This window comes from Oxyura jamaicensis, chromosome 1, assembly GCF_011077185.1.
Source record: "Oxyura jamaicensis isolate SHBP4307 breed ruddy duck chromosome 1, BPBGC_Ojam_1.0, whole genome shotgun sequence".
Taxonomy (NCBI): domain Eukaryota; kingdom Metazoa; phylum Chordata; class Aves; order Anseriformes; family Anatidae; genus Oxyura; species Oxyura jamaicensis.
In genome coordinates this window covers 96,661,627-96,686,471 of record NC_048893.1, presented here as the reverse complement: position 1 = coordinate 96,686,471, position 24,845 = coordinate 96,661,627, and the positions used below count along the sequence as shown (strand labels likewise).

General features: G+C 34.5%; 1 protein-coding gene across 5 annotated transcripts in view; it reads left to right on the top strand.

Moving 5' to 3' along the window:
• CADM2 (cell adhesion molecule 2) overlaps nt 1-24,845 on the top strand; it is a 674,480-nt gene that overhangs the window by 549,152 nt on the left and 100,483 nt on the right. For all 5 annotated transcript variants that reach the window (XM_035315331.1, XM_035315333.1, XM_035315330.1 and 2 more), the window contains 2 exons: nt 2,085-2,255; nt 21,926-22,016. In XM_035315331.1, the coding sequence (XP_035171222.1) occupies nt 2,085-2,255; nt 21,926-22,016 (262 nt within the window). The remainder of the gene's footprint in view (nt 1-2,084; nt 2,256-21,925; nt 22,017-24,845) is intronic.

The following is a 24,845-nucleotide window of genomic DNA, read 5'->3' as shown; positions in this document are numbered from 1 at the left end:
TTAAAAAAATATATATATATTTAAAAACCAAATTATTTAAAAACCCTAGGTAAGTATTCTGAAAGCTAGCATGCAGTAACATGCCCACTGCTTAATCTCCACTGGTATTTATATACAGATGGGCTTACATTGTTAGCATATATTACAATCACGCCTTCATTTTGCTATGAAGAAACATTCAAGAAGATACAGCTGGTAAAGTGGACAACCTAAGTAGTTCTGCTGATGAGGATGTCAACAGTTTATAGAATAGTGGCACCATATTTTTTACAGAGGTAATTAAGGGTTTAATGCCTCCAAATAAGTGGTGTCCAGAGAAACGCTTATAAACATCCACTTAGGAAATCAACTGTTTTTGTTTTTCTGAAGGATTAAGCATCCACAGCCTCTCACTGAAATGAAAGTTGTTGACATTTTCAGGAGTTGTTTGTCCTGCCTCTGAAGTCAGTAAGCAGTGGCATGTGTACATTACTTACAAACAGAAAGCTATCTATATAGGTGGTTATTATTACATTTTGAAACCTAACTCTTGGAACAAAATCTCGTATACATGCTTCAAAAATTAGTGAATATAGATATATTATTTTAATAATTTTGCTTTAGTCCTGGTCAATATTTCTCTCACCTTCTGATCTCTAAATATTAATTGCCACCTTGGCAGAAATTGAACCTTTTAAAGCTTAGCAACCAACTACCAAACAAAATGCTTGTATGCAAGAAATTTCTTAGGGAAAAACAAACAAAAAAACAAACAAAAACAAACAAAAAAAGAAGTTGTGTAACTATGCGGTGTCTTCATTTTTCTGGAGACAATGAAAAAGGCCATCTTTCTGATTTCAGAGGTATTTTTAATCTAGAAGAAACCTAAGCCATTTAAGATTTGTTTTCTAAAATTGATCTTTCATGGAAATTTTATGTAGGTCATCTTCTCTAATGGGATTTAGTATAATTTGTAAAATTGAAACATGTCACATTTTGTTTTTCATTTTTGTAGGACACAGAGGACATATGCAATCTCAATGTAATTTAATACATATATTTATGTATTTACACATATCCTTTAAAGCCTTCCTTGTAATAAATCAATATTACCAGCTTACAATTCTGCTGAAATAAATTAAAATCAATAACTATTTTAAGTAGTTGGAAACCAAGTAAAACAGTTCTAAAGTATGTGTAAGAAGATCATGTTGCAGTTTATGCGTAATAACTTTCCAAATTAAATACTCATTCTTATGGATTTCTAGTTCTGATGTAACTTGATCGTTTTACAGTGAAAATTTCTGATTTTGAACCTTAACCTTGAGCTGAGTTGAATTCTTCTTAAGCATGGCCGTAGGGTCCCAACACGGTAGTATCTGAGAGGGATTTTTAATCGGATCTGCTGTTAAACAGTAGGCCAATTTACCAGCAGTGAGTGGAAGCTATCTTTCAAGTAATTTTATTTATGGTATTCTTGGGATGTGTCTGTAGATTCAATTAAATACTAAGAGGTGCTGTATTTCTATTTTTTTCTATCAATGTTGGTATCTATACTTTGGTTTAGTTTAATTCATAAATTAGCATAATTCTAGCCAAACAGAATAACCAATGAATAAAGTAAGCACAGGATTAACGCATATAATCCTTAGTTCACGTGGCTTTAGTAATATTCATATGTTGTATTACTATGAAAGGTTATAAGCATTGGCATAGAAAATTTAATATTTAGTGTGAATACATAAGGTGAATACATAAGGAAAGCAAGGGTGGGAGGAGACTGCACTTTTCTGAAGAACTGCAGAGACAATTTTTATCAGATTTGGACCTAAACGTATGAGAGAATGGTGAAATAAATTGCCCTATGAGTGCAGTATCATGTTATCAGTTTTGAAATTTTTTATTTCAGTGTGTATCTCCTCCTCTGATAATAGGAGAAAATTGTGGAATAACTGCAGTCTAATTACTTGTGGTTTAAAGGGATCAATATAGATATAAAAGGTATGGTTTTTCAGCAAGTATGATAGATAATGTAGCTGTCTGATGTTGGACTGTTTTTTCTGAAAATACTCGAGACAAAAATGTTTGCTTGTTTTCTCTTTCAGATGTTAAATATTTAAAAGAAGAAGATGCAAATCGTAAAACATTCACAGTCAGCAGTACACTGGATTTCCTTGCAGATCGCAATGATGATGGTGCAGTTGTAAGTTGCAGAGTAGATCATGAGTCCCTAAACTCTACACCTCAGATAGCAATGCAGGTTCTAGAAATACACTGTAAGTAATACACATTATATGCTTGCTTTTATAGCTGTGTTCTGTTTTAGAGTTTCTATTGTAGGAAAACTATAAAAAATCTCTGATACAGTGAGTATTGATACCATCTTTATTTATGCCAATCTCTTTCAATCTCCCCTCCCCTCCCCTCTCTTTTCTTTTTCTAATTTCAGGAGTAACTCTAAAGATGTTAGTAAGTATTTCACTAGTGAAAACACTATGGAACTGAGTTCCTGGTTACTTTGAAAAATGGTAGAGAGGAAATGCATTTGTCTTTTTTTGTTTATCATTGTAGCAATATCAAAGAGGGCTTTAACATCGATCATAGTAGTCCATGACTACCCTTGAAAAAGTGTATGAAAAGAATTAAAGTTTTCAGCCAGACTGCCTCAGTAACTTTGAGTCCTGCTAATGAAACTCTGTGTAATTCTGCAATAGCAAAAGTCTAGGAGGAAGAGCCCTTTAAAATGTATTTTTAGGACTTGTCTATATAGGATATTGATGTAGATATGCTCAAAGTTTGAATGAGTCTGGCTATGTATCTATGTGCACTACTAGAAAGGCGTGTTGTCCTTCAAGTCACTTTTCTCACTTATAAATTATGAGATACTCAGGAGAACAACTTTTCACCATCGGATGACATTTTCATATTCTCTTGCATTATACCAACCATTCTTCAGTGTACTCTTACATGGGCTTCTGTAGAACACCTGTACGTGTTTGTCAGCTGAAAAAGACATTTGCAAAATATTGTGAGACGAAGTGAAGAGGATAGACCTTTCAGAGATCTGTTTCTAGGGTAGGTGTAACCAAATGAACCTGTTATAAAGCAGACAAGCTTGTCCATAAGGCAGACAAACTTCCAGTAACTGCAGGTAGTTCCCAAGACACCATGTCAAGTACTGCTGGCATGTAGAACTTACTTCTAAACAAACGAATAGTTCTGTAAGTGTCTAAGATTTGTAGCATACATAAAATGTGGTGATGGCAAAAACACTCCATGCATAGAAGCTGACAGCATTGCTAAAAATGCCATCTGCAAGAAGTCTGAAATGAGGCAGATGTGGATTAGTATCCATAAGTAATGTGTACTGAAAATAACTGTTTTCTGATACATTCTATGCATCACTTTACTGAGGGAGATCAAAGCCTTTCTTCACCAAATGACTGTTGAACACCTGCGTCCCCTAAAATGTTCTAATGACATCTGTACTAGAGACATGAATCTTTAACAGCTTTATTTCCATGAATTCTAAATGCCATCAGCCACTGATCTGGCGTATGCCATCACATCCAAATTGCTTGCTCTTCCTCCAGTGTCCTGCTCAAGATGTTGGCACTACAGGAGATCTACCAAATTGAATGGTACAGTAAATATAGAAACATGGCAGATATAGGAGGTTTAAACTGAGCCACAGTGGCTGCAGTATAATGTGATTCAAGGTAAAGGAAAGCTTCTGATTCTTGTGAGTAACATAAGGCAGAAAAGCCTTTCTGTGCCAGTCATATACAAAATTTCCTGAAGATTCAGTTTTTCCCTTTGCACCCTAGGCAGCAAATGCTATCTTACTAAACACCAGCAGGGAGCATCTTTCCCTTTGCCTGTTGCTTCATTTTTTGAACAAGACCTTTCTCTCTTTTCTGCATGTTCACTGACGTTTTCCAACAAGGACAAACTGCACAGGGTGTTTACAATCCCTGATGTGCTTTATGTGCTATGCTGCCCCCTCAGAATGCCAACTTACCAAAAGCCATAAGGCACAAGTAATTATTCTCTATCCTTCCTGCTTGCTTCATTAATTTTCCACTAACCAATTTAATGCTCTCCAGGACTAGTATAGAATCATTATACATGAAAATATAAGTGAGAAATGTGCCAAAATACACTCAGATTTAGGAAAGGGTGGGAATACCATGTAAAGCCATGGAGAAAGTAGTATTTTATTACTGGTGATAAGGAGACTAAGAACAGTCTATTGTCCTTTTCCTTACCACTTACAACTTCATGGTCAACATCTCAGCAGTCTTACCTGGGACAAGGTTTTAAAATAAATTTTAGGAAAAGAGAAAGATGATGTGGTTCAGCAGAGAACTTTGAAGGAAAAAGTACAGAAGGATGATTTACTAGAGCAATCACAAAGACTTTGAATAGCTTACGTAGCACTGGAACTGAGGTCTTTGATTTTATTCTCCTGGTTGTCCTCCTCTATTGCTCACCATCATAGCTGTGGCATTACTGCAGTCACTGGAAGCTGATTTTTACCCATCAATTCATAAGATACAAACATGGAAGAGACATCCCATTTGTATTAATGAGAGTCATGCTCATAGGACCCAATGTGTGAGATATGTGTGAGAGGACCCAATATGTCCTCAATACCAGCTGATAGCAGTTCAAAAATAGTGCTGACAAAACAGATGAATTAACGGGACAACATGGGAAACATCATGAGAATTTGTTAATTTGACATCCTCTAGTTCCGAAAGTCACACTGCCTAAAATCACAAACAAGTAGTGTGGCATTGCTCCATAGGGCACTTGTTCCAAATGTTCTGGTATACTTCAAATGACCAGACAGCTTGGAAATAGAATGATAAGCGAGTATCTTAAATGGGTGAAACAGAATGGGACAGATGGATGTTAGTTTGCCAGAGAATGAACACAAAATTGATTTGGTATCACCCACTAGAACTGCACTTGGTTTTTAAACTCCTTTCTGAAATCTGAGGAATTCTATCTATGCATAGCTCCTTACCAGTGCATCATCACAGGTCAGAAAAAAAGGGCAATAATAAATCGCCAAGCTATTTCTGTTGTTTTCTGTGTTTTCTGCCCTGTATAATTATGCTTGAAAGTAAATAACAATGATAATAATAAAAATCTGCTTTGTTTCAAGCAACTATCCCCTGATAGTGGGCAAAACAAATGTGGCTTCATCAAAATGCAAATATATATGTGTATATATATATGTGTATATATATATATATATATATATATAATAAAAGCGAATTAAAAACCAGTAGGAATTGCAGGATTATGTTTGCATCCAGTGGATGGTAGGTAAAAAAAAAAAAAAAAAAAAAAAAAAAAAAGAAAGAAACATAGTGTTTGTTGGAATGACAGGCTTTTTTTTTGTCTGTCCTAGGCTATCAGACTATATGAAACAGGTATTTATAATGAGTCCACAGAGGTCTAGATAGAGATGCTTTTCAATCCACACAGCTGCTTTTATCTTTAATAGGAAGTAAACTTAAGAATACTAAAGCCAGTAATGCCATCAGCAATTATATCAATATGCAATACACTTCCCCTCACACAAATCTTGTTTTGTTTTGTGATGTTTTAGTGTGATAGAGCAATCAAATCAGCTTTCACCAGTGGTATGACAGTACATAAAATTGAGCTGAGAAGTGAACTTGAGAGAAAAAAAAGGTGTTTTTTTTTTTTAATATATATGTATATACATGTATGTATATAAATATGTGTATATTTAATATATATATATATTTGCATATATAATAATATACATATTTGCATATGTAATGGAAATACTTTCTGAGTCTTTCTGCCGCTTTTTTATTTTTTTAGTGGTCTAGTCCAGAACTGGAGATTATCTATATTACTTACATCTTGACCAAAAGAAGGGTATCTTAAAGGAGACTGGGATCAGTTCTTATTTTCACAGGGCTTTCCAAATTAATTTTGCAGACTTCAGATATTAAAATAATATCAATGCTGTTGGGGTGAGCATGCTCTACCCCAGTCCAGACTGTGAGATAATTAGCTTCTCCAATCTATTGAGCTTTATTTATCAGTAATTTGTGTTATGTCTCACTTGTGCTTAAGCCTGTTCATCTGTATGTCATGCTCTGTGCACTGCAGGGCAGCCCAATAGCCCAATTGTTTCTCTTGTGCTGAAAGGTTCGGCCATAATTTACTTTCTGCTTGGCCAGCAGAGGTTTGTGGTAGCATGACACTGCTTGCTGAGTTTATTTTTCCTCTGACCCTTACTGTCAACAGTAAACCTAAAATAGACTCATATCCCCTGCGGCTTTGCTCTGAAGTTTGCTTGTCAGCCTAGCTGCCACTGATTATTAGGAAGTGCTTCTTGTAAGTGGTAAATACAAATCTCAGAGGGATGTTTTGTTTCATTGTTTACTTCTGCTTTCAAACTAAAATAAGGTGTTCTTCATTCCTGTATTAAGGAATCACAGGTGCAGCACTTCAGTTTTGAAAGCTTCTCAGTGCAGGATTGTATACTATAAGTCCTCATGCGCACTCCTTAAAAGACATTTTGAGGGCAAATACAACTTCTGGTCCAGATCTGGGAAGTGAGTGACTTCTGCTCATCCTTTCTCATTGTCTCAGAAGTAGCATCTTCATTTTCCTCTGGGTCTTCTCCAAGCAGAAGCCAGCCAACCTGTTACTTCCTACTGAAAAGAGTGCCATAAAATTACCCCGTGGTAATTACCTTACCTTAGTAAAAATCCTCTGACTACAGTAAATTACCCAGCAGACCTCAGTAAAAATTAATTGTGTAAGTCTTCCCCAGAGGCTGCTTTTGAGGCTTTAAAGTGAAATCAAATCATTTGAACTTCAAACCTAATCATCATGATTCTAAAATGGCATCTGTGATGTGATCCGTGCTAACGGATACAGGGAAATTTTGCTCTAAAGCTGACCACACTCCCAAATGACAGCACTAATAAGCTAAATATGTGTTATGTAAAGAAGTGTCTAGAGAGGCAATTTTGAGTAAATTCTATATTGGCAGACACAGATGTGCAGTGAATTGTCAGTCTGACAAGTCTATAGCCATCAGTTATCTTGCTTCTATAGGCTATTCTAATGATATTTTTGTGATAGGCTGTTTCTTCATTTGTGGGTTGTTATTAGATTCTTTTGCAATGAACGTCTGAACTTGGCTTTAAAATTAGGCAGCTATTCCAAGAGATTGTTGGCTATTGTCCGGGAAATACAGCTATTGATTTTGCATTAAATAAACAAAGCACCTCAAATGCAGGAGGCCACAGATAAGCAAATAAGCAATGTACTTGTGCAGCCATGTAGAAAATAGTGTGTGCACGTGTGTGTGTGTGTTCAACGACAGTGTATTGCTGTGTTTTCTGGTATATTAACAAATGGAGGTTTCTCTGACAACAGGATTGGTTTAGAATTTTTGCTAGTATAAGGCAGAATAATCTTATCGAAGAGCTACATTACCTGATGCTCACTAAGAGAGTTATTCTCTCACTAAAAGAGCCTGTTATTTTTACTTGGTTGGTTTTGTTTTTTGTTGGAACAGTATTTCTACTATTTTGCATTCAGAAAGAAAGTTGTTATGTGAAAATATAAGCTATGATATATATATATATATATATCATACGCAATATATAAAATAAATGTGAAATGAGTTATTTCATAATACTGTATTAAATTATTTCATAAGTACTATATGAAATAAGTTATTACTTTTTAAAAGGCAAGAAAATGGTCATACATAGTGGTCATGACTGTTAGACCTTCTGTCTATGGGGAATGCCTAAGAGACAGTTCCACGTGAGAACAGTCTATTGAAAGAGAAAAAAAAAAAAAATACAGCTTTCTTACATCATAATGTTTAATTCTAATGACTTAGTTACATTTTAAAATATCTTTGGTGACTGTTCATGGTGACTATCAACTATGGACTTGCTGTTTTTTTGTAGTTCAGAAGAGGCAGTTGTGTGCTCACACAAAAGCACATGAAGTTGGACACTTCTTAGCTATTCTGAGGGGAGAGGGACATTTTTCCCAGTTACCTACATCTGGTCTGTATTGTAAATGGGTAGAATATATCCCATCTTCATTTTCATTCAGCCGAGTGGTGGCTGAAGTACAATTTGAGTGTTTGGGAACTGTGATACATCAGAGACCTGTAGAACTTGAATCAGGTAGCCAATATCTCAAGCTTAAGCCTTCTTTAAGGAGTATCAAGATGGCACAGATAAAGGAGCACTTTCTCTGGCATGGCCCATCCTATTGCACAATATAACATATGTCAAGGATACTGAGCACATGGCTGAGGAAATTTCCCATTGAAGGAGCAGAGTTGTTTTGTTCACAAATGGGTGTACTCCTAATGCCTTCATTGGCTTTAATGCTTCCTTCTTCAGAGTTCTTAGATTCAGCTCTGAGCACCATACAGATTTATGATTTTTTTGTTAGTTTGTATTGTTTTGATTTGTTTGTTTGTTTGTTTTTGACTAAATCCTTCTAAGCTCATATTGGAAAAGCTAGTTGTTTTCTCACATACCTGAGTCTGATCCATCTTCCTGGCAGAGGACTGTCTCTCACAACAGATACTCCCATCGTTTGGAAGTCAACTCCTCTCCTGGAGAGATGTTTCTTCTTTTCTCTTTCAGTTAAGAAATTCTGCTGAATTCCTGTTATCTTGAGAATGAGAAAATTTTGAGGTCTTAAAGTTGACTCTCTGTTCTTCTGAGACAAGTTCAGTCTTTGTACACCTTCAGGTTTCCACACAAGACTCACCTGTGATGACATATTCTTCTGGTGTTTACTCTAAACAGTTTTGTTTGTTTGTTTGTTATGTTTTTTGTTTGCTTGTTTTTCCCAAAGTCACAGTGTGAACAGTAATATGGACAAAATAGCATCTCAGTGTTATTTCAGTACTGTGGTGAACAACCTTCCATTCTGTCTCCCTTAAAGGAATGATATTTCCATATTTGCCAATGTAAAAGACAGTTTTAAAAATAGTAATAATATGAATGCAAATTAAAAGATTCCCTACAAGCACAGCTCTTCATATTTTATGAAAAGTAAATAAGAAGTTATTCTATTTAATTATTTAGCTCAATAATTATATAAACACTATGTTAATAAGCTAAATTATCTTGTTTGAGCTTTTTGTATTAATGAATGTGTGAAACAAATGAAACATAAAGGATAGTTATGGTAAACAGTAAAGAATTATATCTGTGAACAAGAAAGTTCAGTGCCACAATTTGCATTTTTAAATGAGATCAATTAGGTTAATGATGGATGAAAATAAGAAATCCATTATTTAAATGCAAAATAATTCAAAAACTTGTGGGTCCATTTACTGCCAAACTTTCATCTTTCAAAGGGGATATCTAGTTCAAAGGGTTAATGTACAATCCTGACCTTTCCCATCTGGAGGCTTACGTTCAAATATGGTTTACAAGTGAAATCTAATCTAATATAATATTTCTCTCTAAAATCTTTTATAGGGAATTCCACTGAGTTATTCATAAATTATGCATATAGATTTTAAAAATATGATGTGGGCAGGTTATTCCACTTCATTGTAGTGTGTTTAAGGGAGGCTCAAGAATGTTTCAAAGGAAGTTTGGGAGGGAATGTTTAATAAAAGTAGGATGTTCAGCAAATAAATATTAAATAATATTGCTTCAGAAGAGTAATCTTTTAGGCATAGGGAAGGGAGAACTTGTGGGAAAGGACTGAAAAGACAGAGAGCATGACTACACTGGGAAGAGGAACACAGGAAGGTCACCTCAGAACCAGTTACAAATTAATATTTGAACAGCATAGTACTTTGCATGTGGAGATGGTAGCTTGGGTCAGTGTGGTGACATTCCTGAGTTAATGAGCACTGGTGGGCTAACAACTGTTGTCTCTCTGTAAGGGCTAGAACCTTATAGAGCACACTATAGGCTTTTGAGGTTGCGTAGTTAATTTGCTCATGTCTGGCCATGAGCCATTGCTGTCAGTAGAAATGCCCACAATGACTCAGTCAAGCCACTGAAGAGTATTCATTGGTGACAATAAACAAACAAACAAACAAACAAATGTTAGTTCATCTACCTGAAAGTGCCAAAAAAATAGTGTAATGGTGTAGAAACAAACAAACAAAACAAAACAAAACAAAAACCAACCAAACAAAAAAACAGTGCTGCTGAATTCCTGTAATGATAAACCTTTCTCTGTGTAAGGAGGTAGGCTGCAGATATGGTTATCTATTACCAACAGCCCAGCAGCAGTACCCCTAATACTGGCTGATGGGTTTTTGAAGCTCCTAATCTAAGCAATGATCAGTCACTGAAAAGTAGTTAAAAACTAAATAATTTATCTGCATTGTATTTCATAGGATGTAATGATATATATTAGATGATCTGTGTTAGAAATATGTAGCAGAAGGTTGAATTTACAGAAAAACTAGAAAGCAAGTTTTTAAATACATTTGTTATAACTGCTTAATATTGTATAGCATTTATAGGACAATAAAGACTGAGTGGCTGAAAGACGACAATGTAGTTAGTGTCTGAGAAGTTCCAAATCAGGTCCCAGTTTCAGAAAGAATTTTTCATGTACATATCTAAGATCCATTAAGCCCCATGCATCCTTCAAAATATGCTTAAGATATCTTTATTTTTTTCTAGCCTAGACTAGGTATTATTTCAAATGGGATCGTCTTGGAAGGAGACTGAAAATTACACCATCTTTATAGCTCAAACACCACATTACAACCCATCTCACTCTAATCTAGTGACAAAAGGACAAAGAAGTCCTTCCCTATTGAAGAGTTTGGGGGAGCAGTTTATTTCCAAAATTAATGACTAGCAAGCAGGTGAGACAGTTTGGAGGAAAACGTGTATAGAGATTGTCAGTAGGACCTCCCAAAGGAGAGAAGCTTGCCCTTCTTCAAAACATGATATATATTTATAAGAAAAGAATCAGATTTTCATGTCCTGATACTATTACTTAGTGATTTTTCTAATCATTAAAATTTTATAGTGCCCAATGTCTGATAGAAATGTCAGAAAAAGGCTTGAAGGGGGATGCTGAACATCCAGAGCTCTTATTTATTCCTTCAACAGTTTTGGATGTGCTGCAATTCTCAAGCCATATTCAAGATAATTTAAGTCAGACACAAGAGAAAGCTGAACGCAGTAAGGAAAAGAAACTGAGGACACATAGGAGAAAGTTGTATCAAAAGGTCATATACTGACTCAGACTTAGGCATTTCTTGAAAATTTGGGATTTGTGATTTTTGATTGGGATTTGGGATTTTTTGATTTTTGAACAGAAGGTGCTGTTGTTGTTGTTTGTTTGTTTCTTTGTTTCTCTAGCTTTTTCCTTTATTTTTCTTAGATGACATTGCAAAATTGAGAAAATGGATACAGGTGAGTAAGTTGAAGGGAGTTATCTTTGTAAGATAACAAAGATGTTAAAGGGAACAAAGGTATATGTCTGAAGAGGTGAACAAAATGGGGATTAATAGGTCTTAAGAAGTGGCATCACAGAAATAATTAAAATAAAAGTTGTGAAACTAAGCTTCATCACTTGAGTTCTGAAGTTCACTTGATCACTGAAGAAAACAGAATGGAGTTGCCAATGACAATATTATTTCTGCCTTGTCATTCCTGTTTGTATGGGACTTAAAGGATAACTAAGAACCCAGTGACCTGGCTTCTGCAAAAGCATACAATGGGGAAATAACACAGGTAGTGCTACTATTACTAACTATTTTCATGAAGTGGCACACGTAGAACTCTGGTGAGAGTGCCTCTCTATCACTGAGCTCAGCAGAGTCTCCCAGTATAGCCAACATTATGCTCATATTTCTCTCTCAGTTTTAAGACCAACCACAAAGCAGGTAAGAACGATCAGTGAACACATTACATAACAACAGGAAGTATAAGGTTTTAACAAATTTTAAGTGGAATGGAGAGGAGCTGAGGAGTTTTGGTAGTGTACCTCCATCTGCTCTTTCACCTTCACAAAACTGCAAGCCATGCGTTATGCTATATCACTTACTAATCATTTTTATTTTTGTTTATTTTTAGCAATTGTGGTGAATGATTATGATATGACTGACAGCTGAGATGTTGAAATAGGTACTATGAATATTTTTAACAAAGTACAAGGTAATCAATTTTCACAGAATTAGTAACTTAAAGGGTTTCCTGCCAGGTTGACACTTGAGTTCAGGCACTCATGAATTACAAGTGTCAGGAGGGAATATTTCACTGATCAAGCATTTTTATTTATTTATTTATTTTTCTCCACACTGGCATTTGGCTTGCTGTTTTGCATCTAGGAGAGTGTTTTTACAGTCTTCTGGTGCAAGCTGTTACTACTTCCTTCTTCAACAAGCATTGTTTTAAACTAAATTGAAAGAGATGAGATAAAGGATGACATAAGGATGACATAAGGATAAAGGATGACATCAAAGAATCTCAGATAACAAAGGGACTATATGCTGGTTCTAGTCTTGCTTGACTTTAGAGTAGCTTTTAAGGGAGTATAAAAAGAAGGTATGGGAATATCCATGCGGATACGGTATCAAGTATTCACCTTTATCAAAGCGAAGTATTTCAAAAAATAGCATAAGGCTTGATTTTGTAGTGTTGTTGAACAGATTTATTGAAATGAAATGCAATTGCCATGACATAAGACATGTTTGATTTAGATAGTCTTCCCCACAAATACTACTCTCCCCCACAAATAACATCAGATGCAAAATACTTCTTTCATCTCTTTAAGCAAGGAGTCATTCCTTATATTCTGAAAGAGAGCATTGAAGATACTATATTTCCCAGGGAAATAATACAGGATACAAGAGTTTATCAATGCAGATTTGCTTTGTGAGTGCCTGTTCCAAAGCAATAAGGCACAAGTAGAAGCCATGCTACTTGTCATTTACAAAAGAAGCCCAATTTGAAGGAATGCTGATTCACAGCTGTAGGATGCAAGCAGCTGTTACATGTAAAAGCTATTAAAAATGGTGAGCACTTTCACAGAGCTGATTAGAGTACTCCTCTCTCTTCCTTCAGATCTCATTTGGGATAGCTAATTTTATGTTTATTTTTGTATGTACTAGAGTGGTTTGTCCTCAGAAATTTCTTTAAATTTCTCTCTTTTTTTTCTAAGCCTAATTTATAAGGTTTGTTGTAGTTGTTTTCAAAAACAGGAATAACATTGTTTAGAAATACAGAATTTTTAAAGAGTTTTGTGATTGCCATCCATATATGAAATAGATGATCTCACAGTTTCTGGAAAAAAAAAAAAAATATATATATATATAAATATTCAGAAGGCTTGCAATCATTAAATAACACTACAAGGTAAAGATATGCTGTAGGTAGCTAATAATTTAGTTAAACATATAGGAAGAAAAGGGTGTTGTAATGAATCAGTCATACTAATTTGAAATCTCGCACAAAGAGAAAATGGTGGTTAGTGTACAAAAAAAAAAAAAAAAAAAGAGCAGGGTAAATAGATAATGGCTGAGTAAAACAGAGCATTATAGACCTTTGCCAAAGATGCTCCTACACACAGTCATATATCAGAACTTAGAGTGGTTTGAAAATGATCAAAGGCCAACAACAGGAAGGTGGGGTGCTAATACATTTTTATCACTTTTAGTGACAAAGGAAAACATGGCAGTTTTCCTGGGCAGTGGCAATCACTGGTTATGAAGATAGCTTTAAACAGTAGCATCTGGTGAGAAAAACCTATCTATTGGTCTGGGCAGAACTGTAATATTATGATCCGTTGGTGTTGGGATTCTTGTTAAAAATAATGCAGCGGGTTAGGGCAAGAGGAGGAGAATGCAGTGAGCCTCACTGACCAACCAAAGCAGAATTTTTTACATGGCATAAAAGCACAGCTCATTTGCTGAGAAGGTGAGAATCCTTCTGTTATTCCTAGAAATCACCACAAAATTTCCCCTAGAGGAGTCAAGAAACCTCCTTCCTGTGCCTCTGCCAAATGATCTGGCAAACATGACATGGATGTTATACCATTGTGAAACACTGTATTTTTTGATGTGAGCTGTCTGGAGATTATGCAAATGTGTTCTGAAATGGAGAGTAGTTAAGACATGCTCCTGTTGTTGCTTAGTGTCCATGAAAGTAAATACTGGCATTCATGGGAAGCTCATTGATCATAATGGGAAGTGTGTCTCTGTTACACAAGCATAGAGTTCTTCCTAAATAGATACAATAGCATATTTCATATTAATGGATCCACTGCAGAATTACATTGCAAAGCCTAGTAGTACTTTTAAAGCTTTTTAAATAGTCTGTAAAAGAAATAACTTTTGGCCAAAAAATAATAATAATAATAATTAAAAACATCCAGTTATCATGTCATCATTCTAAACATTTAAATAAGAAGGCAATATCAATGTTTTAGAAGGAAGGATTTGAATAACACTTGTAAGTACATCCTGATATACTATGGCCTACTCTCTTCCTCTGACAAACTGAACAAGTGATTTACTCTTCCCTTTCTGTACTGGTGTCTTACTTATTACTGCTAACAGAATTTGCACGCAGACACAAGTCCAAGAGGGATCACAGACTTCATCACAAAAAACTCAGATTCTTAGTGCAGATGGAGAGTCGTTCATAAGACCATAAGCTACAGAGAGAAAATCACCTACAAAGAAAACACATATAAAAATCAAAGTATTCCAGTGGAGGCCTAGGGTCAAATGATGTTAATGGGATGTTTTCAATTATTTACAACATGAATAGGGAAAGGATTGCATTTGCCCTGTTTTTGAAATAGGCACTGATAATTTGGTTGCATGGAAACTAATCAGATAGGAGGTGCTTGCTTTGGAGGGTTGTTAATGTTTGTTGTAGTATTATGTTGTTTGGAGGTGTGCATTTATATTGGCAAATAATGTTTGAACTTCTGTGACTCCCTTTCTTTTTATCACTTTAATTATGTCCAGCTCTTTTGGTACTGGCCACTCTTCTAAGTTCAAACAGTATGCAAAATAAACACAAAATCCCCATATTGTTTAAGAAACAGAGATTTAGACAGCGTATATCACACTGATGTGTACCATGCATAGAGGAAGGAACCTCCCCCATGGATTTTTCTTTTTGAACCTCCAAGGGTCATAAACTAAAAGAATTCAAGGTATTAATATTTCACTACGTACCGTGTATATACTGAAGCTTATATGTTACTGTCACAAAACATGATAATTTTTCTATGCCAGGTCTTTCAATATCCTAAAGACCAATATATATATATATATGTATATATATCCTCTGATTAAGGACAACATTGGTAACCAAGAGAAATGTGTTTTCTTCTTGACACTTGCATCCATTTCCATAGAAAGATGTGAACCAAACTTTATTCCCCAAACCATAAGTTGAGAACAATAATACTTCAAGTACTGATTGTTACTTTAGTAGCACATAGCTTATATTTATTATTGGACTGCTTTCATCAAAACAAAAGCATGGTAAACAGGTACAAAGAGAAGATCCAAACATTTTACAAAATCACTGTATAGCATGCAAAACCATTAAGGGAAAATATTACAGGAGATTGTCATTGAAGTTTGTATATCCAAAATTTTCTGTTATAACATTTAACATGGGAAGTAGAAATTACAGAGTTTTGGCAATAAACACATTTAAAAACCCAAAGACTTGAAGGCACACTACACTTGATATGAAACAACAACATGAAAACATAAATACCCTAGTTGAGTGTATCTCCGTCACCAGTTTGGAAAAGGTCTTTTTAATTTGAGGCTGGTACTAGTAAAATATCTATTATCTGCTTTTGTCATTCTGGTTGTATTTAGTATTTTCTTTAATTTTTGTAAAATGTTTTAAATAGTTTCAACATTGAAAATTTTTCCATCTTTGGCAAGAAGGATACTTCCAAAGCAACAACTGGAAGGTCTTTGAAAACATTTCAGTAACATTTTATTACTTAAAGCATAAGAATTGATGTACCAGAGACATTTGATGCTAAGTGTTGACAGTACTTTCAGTTAAGCATGCTAGGAAATATGTAAGGAATATTAAAGTTTTACAGATTTTTCTTCTTATGAGCATCCTAATCTAACTTTAGAAACTTTATTTTATTTTTTTTAATGTAAGATAGATCAATGGTATATTCCATGTTATGTTGGTACTGAATGTAAATAGGGACAATTGTACAGAAATGAGTTACTTGTAGAATTATAACTTGTGAATTAGAATAGGTTAAGAATTTGCCAATACGTCTTCTTTTTTGGTGTGTCAGAAAGTCATGATTTGTCCAGACTAGGACATAGGTAAGGAAAAGGCATCTTCAACTTCAAAGTGAAATCCTAGTTCAAAACCAGAGTAGAAGAAACACCTTAGAATACCTGGTGGAATTCTGCTATTTCATGGGATGTCAGCACAGATGTCATTGTGCTCCTTGACTCATAGCAAACTTTTTATCCAGACTCTGAAGGACTGAATACTCTAATCACTATATTACTGTCAAATAAATATTTAATGAGGGACTTTTTTTTTTTTTTTTTTTTTTCCCTCAAAGATTACTGCGTGTACTCTAATAACTCATCTAAAGAAATAGTATGCTGGTTAACACTCCTAGTAAAAATCGAGTTACCTGTAAGTGAGACCATATAGAAGTGGGTTCCTAAGACCTGGGGATGTAGAATCCTCTAAGATACAAAATGTGGAAGAACAGGACCCTTCTTCAGGAAGTAATAATACTATCTCTGTAAGGAAAAAGAAAGAGATATTCTTGTTTTGTTCTGCTTCCTGAAATTTTAGCCACATTGAAAGGTATTTTGGGCACTGAGCTTAAATTTCATGGTAAGTTGTTGCATTTATTTTTAAAAAATCTGTAATTCAACAGAAAATTGAGAGCTATGACTTGGATCTGCATAGCTGATACAATATTCCTTTGTAAGTTTCTGCAGAGAAGAACCACTAAGAACTTTTCTGTTAATCCTCCTTTCATAGGAAGTGCAAGGAAGGCTAAGCTTTAAGCAGCATAGAGATCTGCCTCTTAACAAAATGTGCAGTGAACTGTAGTGGCAAGTATCATTTATATTACAGTTAAACATATATTTCGGTGCTCTGGAAAAAAAGACTGATGCGCGCATCTTACATGAATAGGTGCATTTCCAGCACCGTTTTAATTCTAGTGACTAGGAGATCATTAACATTTCTACTCCTGTATTTACCTTCCAATATTCATTTCTTAAAGTCTTACCAAATTTTTTATATTTTTGTATTACTCACACCATACTATTGGCCAAGTAAGGATGTGGTCTTATTTTCTAATACTGTAGTTCCATTAACTGAAGATTGTTACATTAGGGAGTGACTATATGATATCATAGCACAATATTACCATATCATCACCATGTTACTCTTTTTAGAAAATGATTTTTATTCTGAAATCTGATTATTCCTACACAATTTTTACTGATAAATGCCTTAGGACGAATAAGGATCATACTTTATCTTAGTGACTCACCCAGTAACTGGAAGTTCCATCAAAAAGTATCCACAGAAGCTCTGGTAGTCCAGCTAGCTAAGGACTAAAGAAAACAAGGACTTCTGAAGTTACGTAGAAAAAAACAGGCCACATTACTTTTAATGATCTTGGGACCAAAAAGAAGCATAATTCATTTTCTGATTCAAATGATGACCTGTTTTATGATCTTAAACAAACTTACTTTCTTTTATGCATTCAGTTTCTGCTTTTACTCTGTGGCTGTCAAGGACTTGCACATACAATTTAACATAATATACAGGAATCTTCCAGTGGCTTCTATGTGATTATTTGAAGAAATTTATATGAAATAATTTATATGAAGATAGATAAAACTGCATGCAACCTTATAAGAGCTTTAGCTAATTAATTCTTTAGGGGTATTATATATATATAAACCCACATAATTAATTCTTTCTTGCTTCAAACCATGTAAGATATCAAGTACATTTTGAACAACAACAGTAACAAACTTTTAGCATTGGAGATCAGATTAACTGCAAAGGTCTGGAGAGTGATAAGAACTATCTTTATTTTGAAATAGCTTCAAAGAGATTAAATCAATCACTAAAATGGTTCTGTAAGGTATTAAAGTTGCCATTAATTATAGCTAAGAGGAAAACAAAAATCATGTGCTGAGGCATTTAATTTCTTCACGTATCAGATAATATTCATTACCTGAATAACTGAAATCATTTTTCCACATGCATTCACTGATTTTGTATGTGTCTGAATAAAGATGATATTGCCTGATTAAAAAATAGATAAGTCTTCCAAAGCATTGAAATGACTTCTCAGATCTTGTGCAATGAGATGTGAGATCCTAGAAAGAAAAGAAATAGAATCACTCAATGAAACTTTTGCCTTTGGTCTGCTGAAACAAGAAAGGATATATCTGAAAACCCCATCCCATGGTTTTTATCTGTAATCAGTGTTAAACCGTTATTTCTAGCAAAAGGGCAGATTTTTTGCACATGGGGGGTATAAGATATCTTGCCATGTGTCTAACATTATGTTTGAGTCTCAGTTCACACTGGTGCTAACAATCAGTTGTAGCTCATAAGTACCTCATTATTCAAGCTCAAGACTGTAGGGCCAAACAGCTTTCACACAGTTGCTTGTAAATAAATGAGCCACTGGGGAGTGAAACAAGTGTGTTCTACTGTGAAGGCTTGCTAAGCTCGTATGAAACACTCATATTAAAAAAAAAAAAAAAAAAAAAAAAAAAAAAAGGATTTTCCCAGTACCTACTATTTTTGGAATATTTGTCTCCTACATAATATCTTTAGAGCTTGAGAAAAGAAGGGTATGTGTACGTATTGTAAAGCCATTTTAATCACTAGTCCCAGAATCCTGCTTTAAATACTCATCTACAATATTTTACTACTGTGAAATTACTGGGCCAAATCCTAAAAAAAAGATGTAAATTATTAAACTTTAACTGGTGTATATTGATATTCTTTTATTGACTTTAGAGAAGAAGCTCTGACCCACAATAAAACCCTAGAACCTACTCCATTTTTTATGTTTGTGTACAAAAGCAGAGTTTTTAGACATGCTTACAAATAAGCTGATGGGCATATTTTGAAAATAAACCAATATTTTTACAGTATTGCAGGGTGGTTTTTTTTTTTGTGTGTGTGTGTTTTGTTTTTGTTTTTCTTTCTTTAGACTTTGTTTTCTACTGATGGAGGTGTTTTCTGAATGTGATATTCTTGTTGTTATGATTAATACTTCTGGGTGTGACAGGTTAAAGCCCTGTGTATTGGTAGAATGTATTCATACTTGACAAATATTTCTAAAACAAGTAGTTCTAGTGGAAGGTAGTATTTTGTAACAGAATTCTGGAAATATATCAGTCAGCAAGGGTTTATTATCTTTTTTAAAATAACATTTTGAGATTAGTTTTTATGCAATTTACTAAAGTTTTTTTTGTTTGTTTGTTTGTTTTCCTCTCTCTCATTTTAAATATAGATGTGAAAGTGGAGGGCTTGGTCTTAAGTTTTCTCCTTATAAGTGTATACTTTAATTCTAGCGAGAAATCAATGGCAGCATAAAAATAAAAGTGGAAACAGCAACACTGAGAATAAGCACCCAAAAAAGAATGTCATCTTTAAAGGACTGATAATAAAATACAGAAATTGTGAATCGTAACCTTCCATAAAAACTATGTATTGGATTAATTGCTGTGTTTCCTGTTTTAAAGTAACAAGTAGGTAATGTAAAAGTAAATTAGCAGGGAAAAGCACAAAGGAATATATTTCTTACACTACCTTACTTTGTGTTAGAAGCATAAATATAAGACCTTTTCTATCCTATTAGTAAGCTCTTTTTAGAAGTACATGAAGAACAGAGCATTGTCTGGAACATTGAATAAAACAGGCATGGGAACTCCAAGTAGGGGAAAATGGCACTGCATTGATCCATGCAAATCCAAGCTTAATTGTCTGAAATCCCCTCCTCTATTAGGGTCATTTACAGTAATGTGTAACATGCTGATCATCTTTTAAATACTTAGACCAGTAATGCTGCCTAGATGGGCCTTTCATTTCTTTCTTCACTTGTGGCTATCAGGATTACTTCCATCAAAGTTTAGTTCCTTTTTCATATTTCTCTGGAAACCTCTTGATCTCATCATATTAGTTGTTTCCCTCCCTCTGATAAATTCTTCATGTATTCCTATCTGATACTAATTTCTTCCTCTGGTCCAATGCATAGTCAAGAGAGTAATTTATTCATCTCCAGTAGCACCACTGAAATCACAGAAGTACTTGATGGCCTGATTTATTAAGGCACTTGAGGTCAGTGCCTTAAGCATGTGCTAAAAATGAAGCAAATGCCTGCATGACCTGCAAAGGATTAGTCACCTGCATAATGGTTTCCAGGGTCCTTAAAAATGTGAACTTGTGGAGCAGATTTGCTACTGGTGTAAGGTTAGAGCAGCTGTATTGAAATCTAAATGATGCTGACAATGCTTTCAGTGGCATTATGACAAGTCTACACTAAGCCTTTCCCTTTTTTTGTCTTGTGCCATGCTGATACATTGTGATAGGCCAAAAATAAAAATCAAAGGTAGGAAAAAGCTTTTACCATTTTCAGATGTTTATATGCCATTTAGTGATTAATAGGACTATTAGCATCTCAATTAAAAAAAAAAAAAAGTACCATAACAGCATTTTTTTTCCATTTGATTTTGTAGTGTCATACTGTCATGCTCTTTCACATTTGCTCAATAATAGGATATCTGTGGTGTCACTGCTAAAGCAAATAGGAATTGCAAATTAGATTAAATAAAACTTAAGTAACCCTAGATTTGCAGGTTAAATCATTTCTTATTCTGTAGATGATGTGTGTTTTGTATCAGGCAACTGCAAGAAACAAGGAGTTGTATTTTCATTTCCTCACTATGACTGTGACCTCTTTTTCTTCTTCCTGAATAGAAAAATGTTTTGTGTATAGGTGTTTCTTTCTATGTGGTCTTGATTCTCCTTGTAAGAGGTGCCCCTTTCATTCATGTAAAATAGTTTGATTATGAGGGTGTATCTTTGCAAACCAGCTGGCAAAATGTTTTGAAAATTAAAGATCTCCTGCAAATACTTCATTCTCCATGAATTCAAATTTTTATATCGTATATCTTTTTGAAGTCATAACCAGAAAGTTAATTCCAGTATACAGGAAAATATTTTTAAGTTTTTAGGATGTATTACAGACTTTTCTATAGGGCTTTTCAATGATATTTGAAACATTCTCTTTGAAAATTTTGTAAAAAAGAAAGTTCTGTTTTAGGGGCAGCATTACTGCATTTCAAAAATAATATCCTGTAAAATGCCTGTAACAAGGTATTTTAACTGAAAGCCCATTGTAGCTTTCTTATTATGATTTCAAGCTTCTGCAACAATAAAAGTGTTCTTATTCAAATGTATATCATTGCATTCATACCTTTAATAGCAGCATTCCATCATATCGACCTATAAATAGACAAACAATTGCACAGAGTACTTGTTATTCATCTTCAATATCTTTTGTTTCATTGTTAGATATCAGACTTTGGAATACTGTTATGGAGTATTTGCATTGAATACAGAAAAAAAAAAAAAAAAAAAAAAGTTATTTCCTTGGAGCTTACACATACTTTCTATCTGTATTTCCTTGCAATATAAAAATTTACAGTTTTAGTTCCATTGGTCATTTTTATTGCCTTCTTGAAGACAATGAAAATCACACAAGGCTTCAAATAAAAGCATCTCCAAGTGTAAATTAAATCTAGGGTGTAGTCTTTTGTAAGCAGAGAAGAATGTACTCTTAGATAATACGTCTTTTTTTTTTTTTTTTCCTGTATATCAACAAGATGTCTATTTTCTTTTCTTCCTAGATACACCTTTAGTTAAAATCATTTCTTCCAATTCATGGCCCGAAGAAGGACAATCTATAATTTTGACTTGTGAATCCAAAGGAAAACCAGTGTAAGTGATTTAACAAGTAATATGTTTTGTTATTTTCTTTATTCTGCTATGATTGCAATCTTCAGCTGCAGAAATCTGCTGTTTTTGTCTCGTCCTGGGGTGTAATATAATCTCTGGGATAGAAATCCCCTTGAAGCCTGTCTTCATTAAGTGTCTAGAAGATTGGTCTTTTACTTTGTCATTTATTTTAGTTTTGAGGAAGAATTCCAGCTGTGAGATTTTTTTATTTTTTTTTTATTATTTTTTGTTGTTGTCGTTCTGTCAGGTATATCAACCTGAAAGGAATACAGGCTTAATCAGTCACTGTTTACATTATTGAACTGATGACAGGAGAGAAAACGTCTCATGAAAATCTTCCCACATCAAGTAGCCTCAGAGAAAATACATTGAACTTTCTGGATGCTTTAGTTGTCATTTACAAAGGAATTTGAAGTTTAATGACATGTGCAAGTTGGCTACTTGTTTCTGCTGGAGTTTTAAAAGATGTAGTGTGCTTTAAGAATAAAAACCGTTTTATTTGGAATTTAACATCTCTGCCACCAATACTTGCAAAGGCAGGTCTGCAGAGATTAAATCTTGCATAGAATCTACTATTTAAATCGATCGCTCTTGTTAAAATAGCATCTTCTCTGATGAGCTGTTATGCATTTACCCATGAAGAAACATAAATAACCACATTGCTTAATATGAAAGGAATTTCTTAAACATGGAACTACTACTCAAAATATTAATATGGTAATGGTGATCTGCGGCTTTAGAATAATCTCAAAAATAATAGTGCAAATGTGTTTGATTTCTGGAAAGGGTGCAAATTATGTGCCCAAAATCATGTCACTTAAGGCAGAATTTCTCTTTGGTATAATTTTATTGACCTCATAGAATTGCTTAATATAGGGTCCTTAAGTCAGATTTAGGTAGAATCAGACATTTGTCTGAAATTTCTGTTTTGAAATCATTTAAACTCCCTAAGTACCTTTCTTTTATGTATTATATACGTGTATCATTTTAAAGTAACTCCATCCAAATCTTGACTGAGCTGATAAACACAGCATCTAGATCATGCTTCTACCCTACTTGAGACAAGAACACTAAGGTTCCTTCATAGTAGGTCTTATATGGTGCTCAATGCAATTGGTGTACCTATATGCTTTTGAGTTACTATGTGTTTCTGAGATGGTGCAACCACCTTTTGCCTTTAGCATATACTTGAAGGAGACAGAATTTATCTTTGAAGTATCCCCTAAGTATCAGGGGATACAGAGTCAGTGAACCCATTATTTTCAAATTTAGCGGAAGATATGCAAGAGTTTAATTTTAGGAAAAAGATCATCCCTGATTGCCCTGAGTTGCAATTGGCTAGGTAGTATTTAGGGTTTTCCCTATCTCAGTGTTTTCCACGTGACTTAACAGGTGACAACTACATGCTGAGTTCTCTGTTTGGTGAATTTACTTTGGGGATCCTAGCCTCAGGTGTTTGATTTTCACTATTGATTTAACATTTGCAAAAGGGATAAAAACTTAGAAGTAAGGCAGCCATTAGAAACTTTTAATTACCTGTTATTTGTTTCATCTGAGGGCCAGTTTGGCCCTTCACACTTAGAGTCTTTAAATCCTAAGAAGGTTTGGAGCTTATCTGTTGATTTCTTCATTTTGGACTCTACAGTTTTGTGAGACAGGTAGCTGGATGGTTGGACAAATTGATGTAATTTGGGTGGGGGGCAGGGGGCAGGCTGTGGAGAATAGGTTAATAGTAACAACTAAGTGTTCCGGTCCTCCATTTTCACGTATCTCTGAGTACTGGAACAAAGAGGTAAGTGAAAATGGAGGACCGGAACACTTAGTTGTTACTATGCAGAGGTGTGATGCTTTTCAGTTTCTGAGGCTGTGGAAACTATCTCAACTGTCTTTAATCATCTGTATATTAGATATTTATATATGAGCTGCTCACATAGGCTTCTGCTACTTTTTCTCTGCTGACTACATGGAGTTTAGATGCTAACTTAGTCAGATTTCTACCTCTGTATTTTGGGATACCAAAGATAGATGTCTAAATATAGATATCAATATCTATATCAAATTTAATATCTATGTTTATTTTTGGTTAGCTTCATCTTGCTCTTTATCTGTGAATTATAACTACATTTTTATAATCTTTACTGAAAATGGGCTAACATTTCATTTTTTTTTTTTTTTTTTACAAAAATACTACTGTTAAAAAAGATGCAATTAATCTTCTCACATATTAGGTTTTCTTCAAGAAAAGCACAGCAGTGTTTGTAACTCATTTCTGAAGGCAGTATAGAACTACGAAACTTGTATGTTTTAGTTTGACATACTCTATTTCATACAGAAATTCTGTACAGTAATATTGTAGATATTTTTTGTATATTATCATTAGGAGATACTAATTGAAACACAATAATTAAAAAGCATCTTCAATTGAGATGCTTACTTAGTTGCAGCCTTAATGGATTAAACTGAAAATATTACGTGTGGTTGTGAAAGGGGAGCCAACTAAAGTTCTGCACCATGGAGAGCACCTCTCAAGGCAGGGCACCTCTATACAGTAGCTTTTGGAGCCCAAATATTTGTGCCCATAAATGCACCTCAGATTGTCAATTCCACAACAACTGCCTATGTCAGCTGCTCTGTATTGCTTCATTAGGTCAGTCTTTCACGGAGCAAAGCCAGTAATAAATACGCATCCTCCTGGGAACAGTTTGCAGTTGCTTAGCATGAGAAACAGGAATGTCATGCTCCCGGCCTACATTATGATTACCTTCTGGTAAGAAATTTGAGAGGTCCACAGAGCCCAAATACATCAGTGTC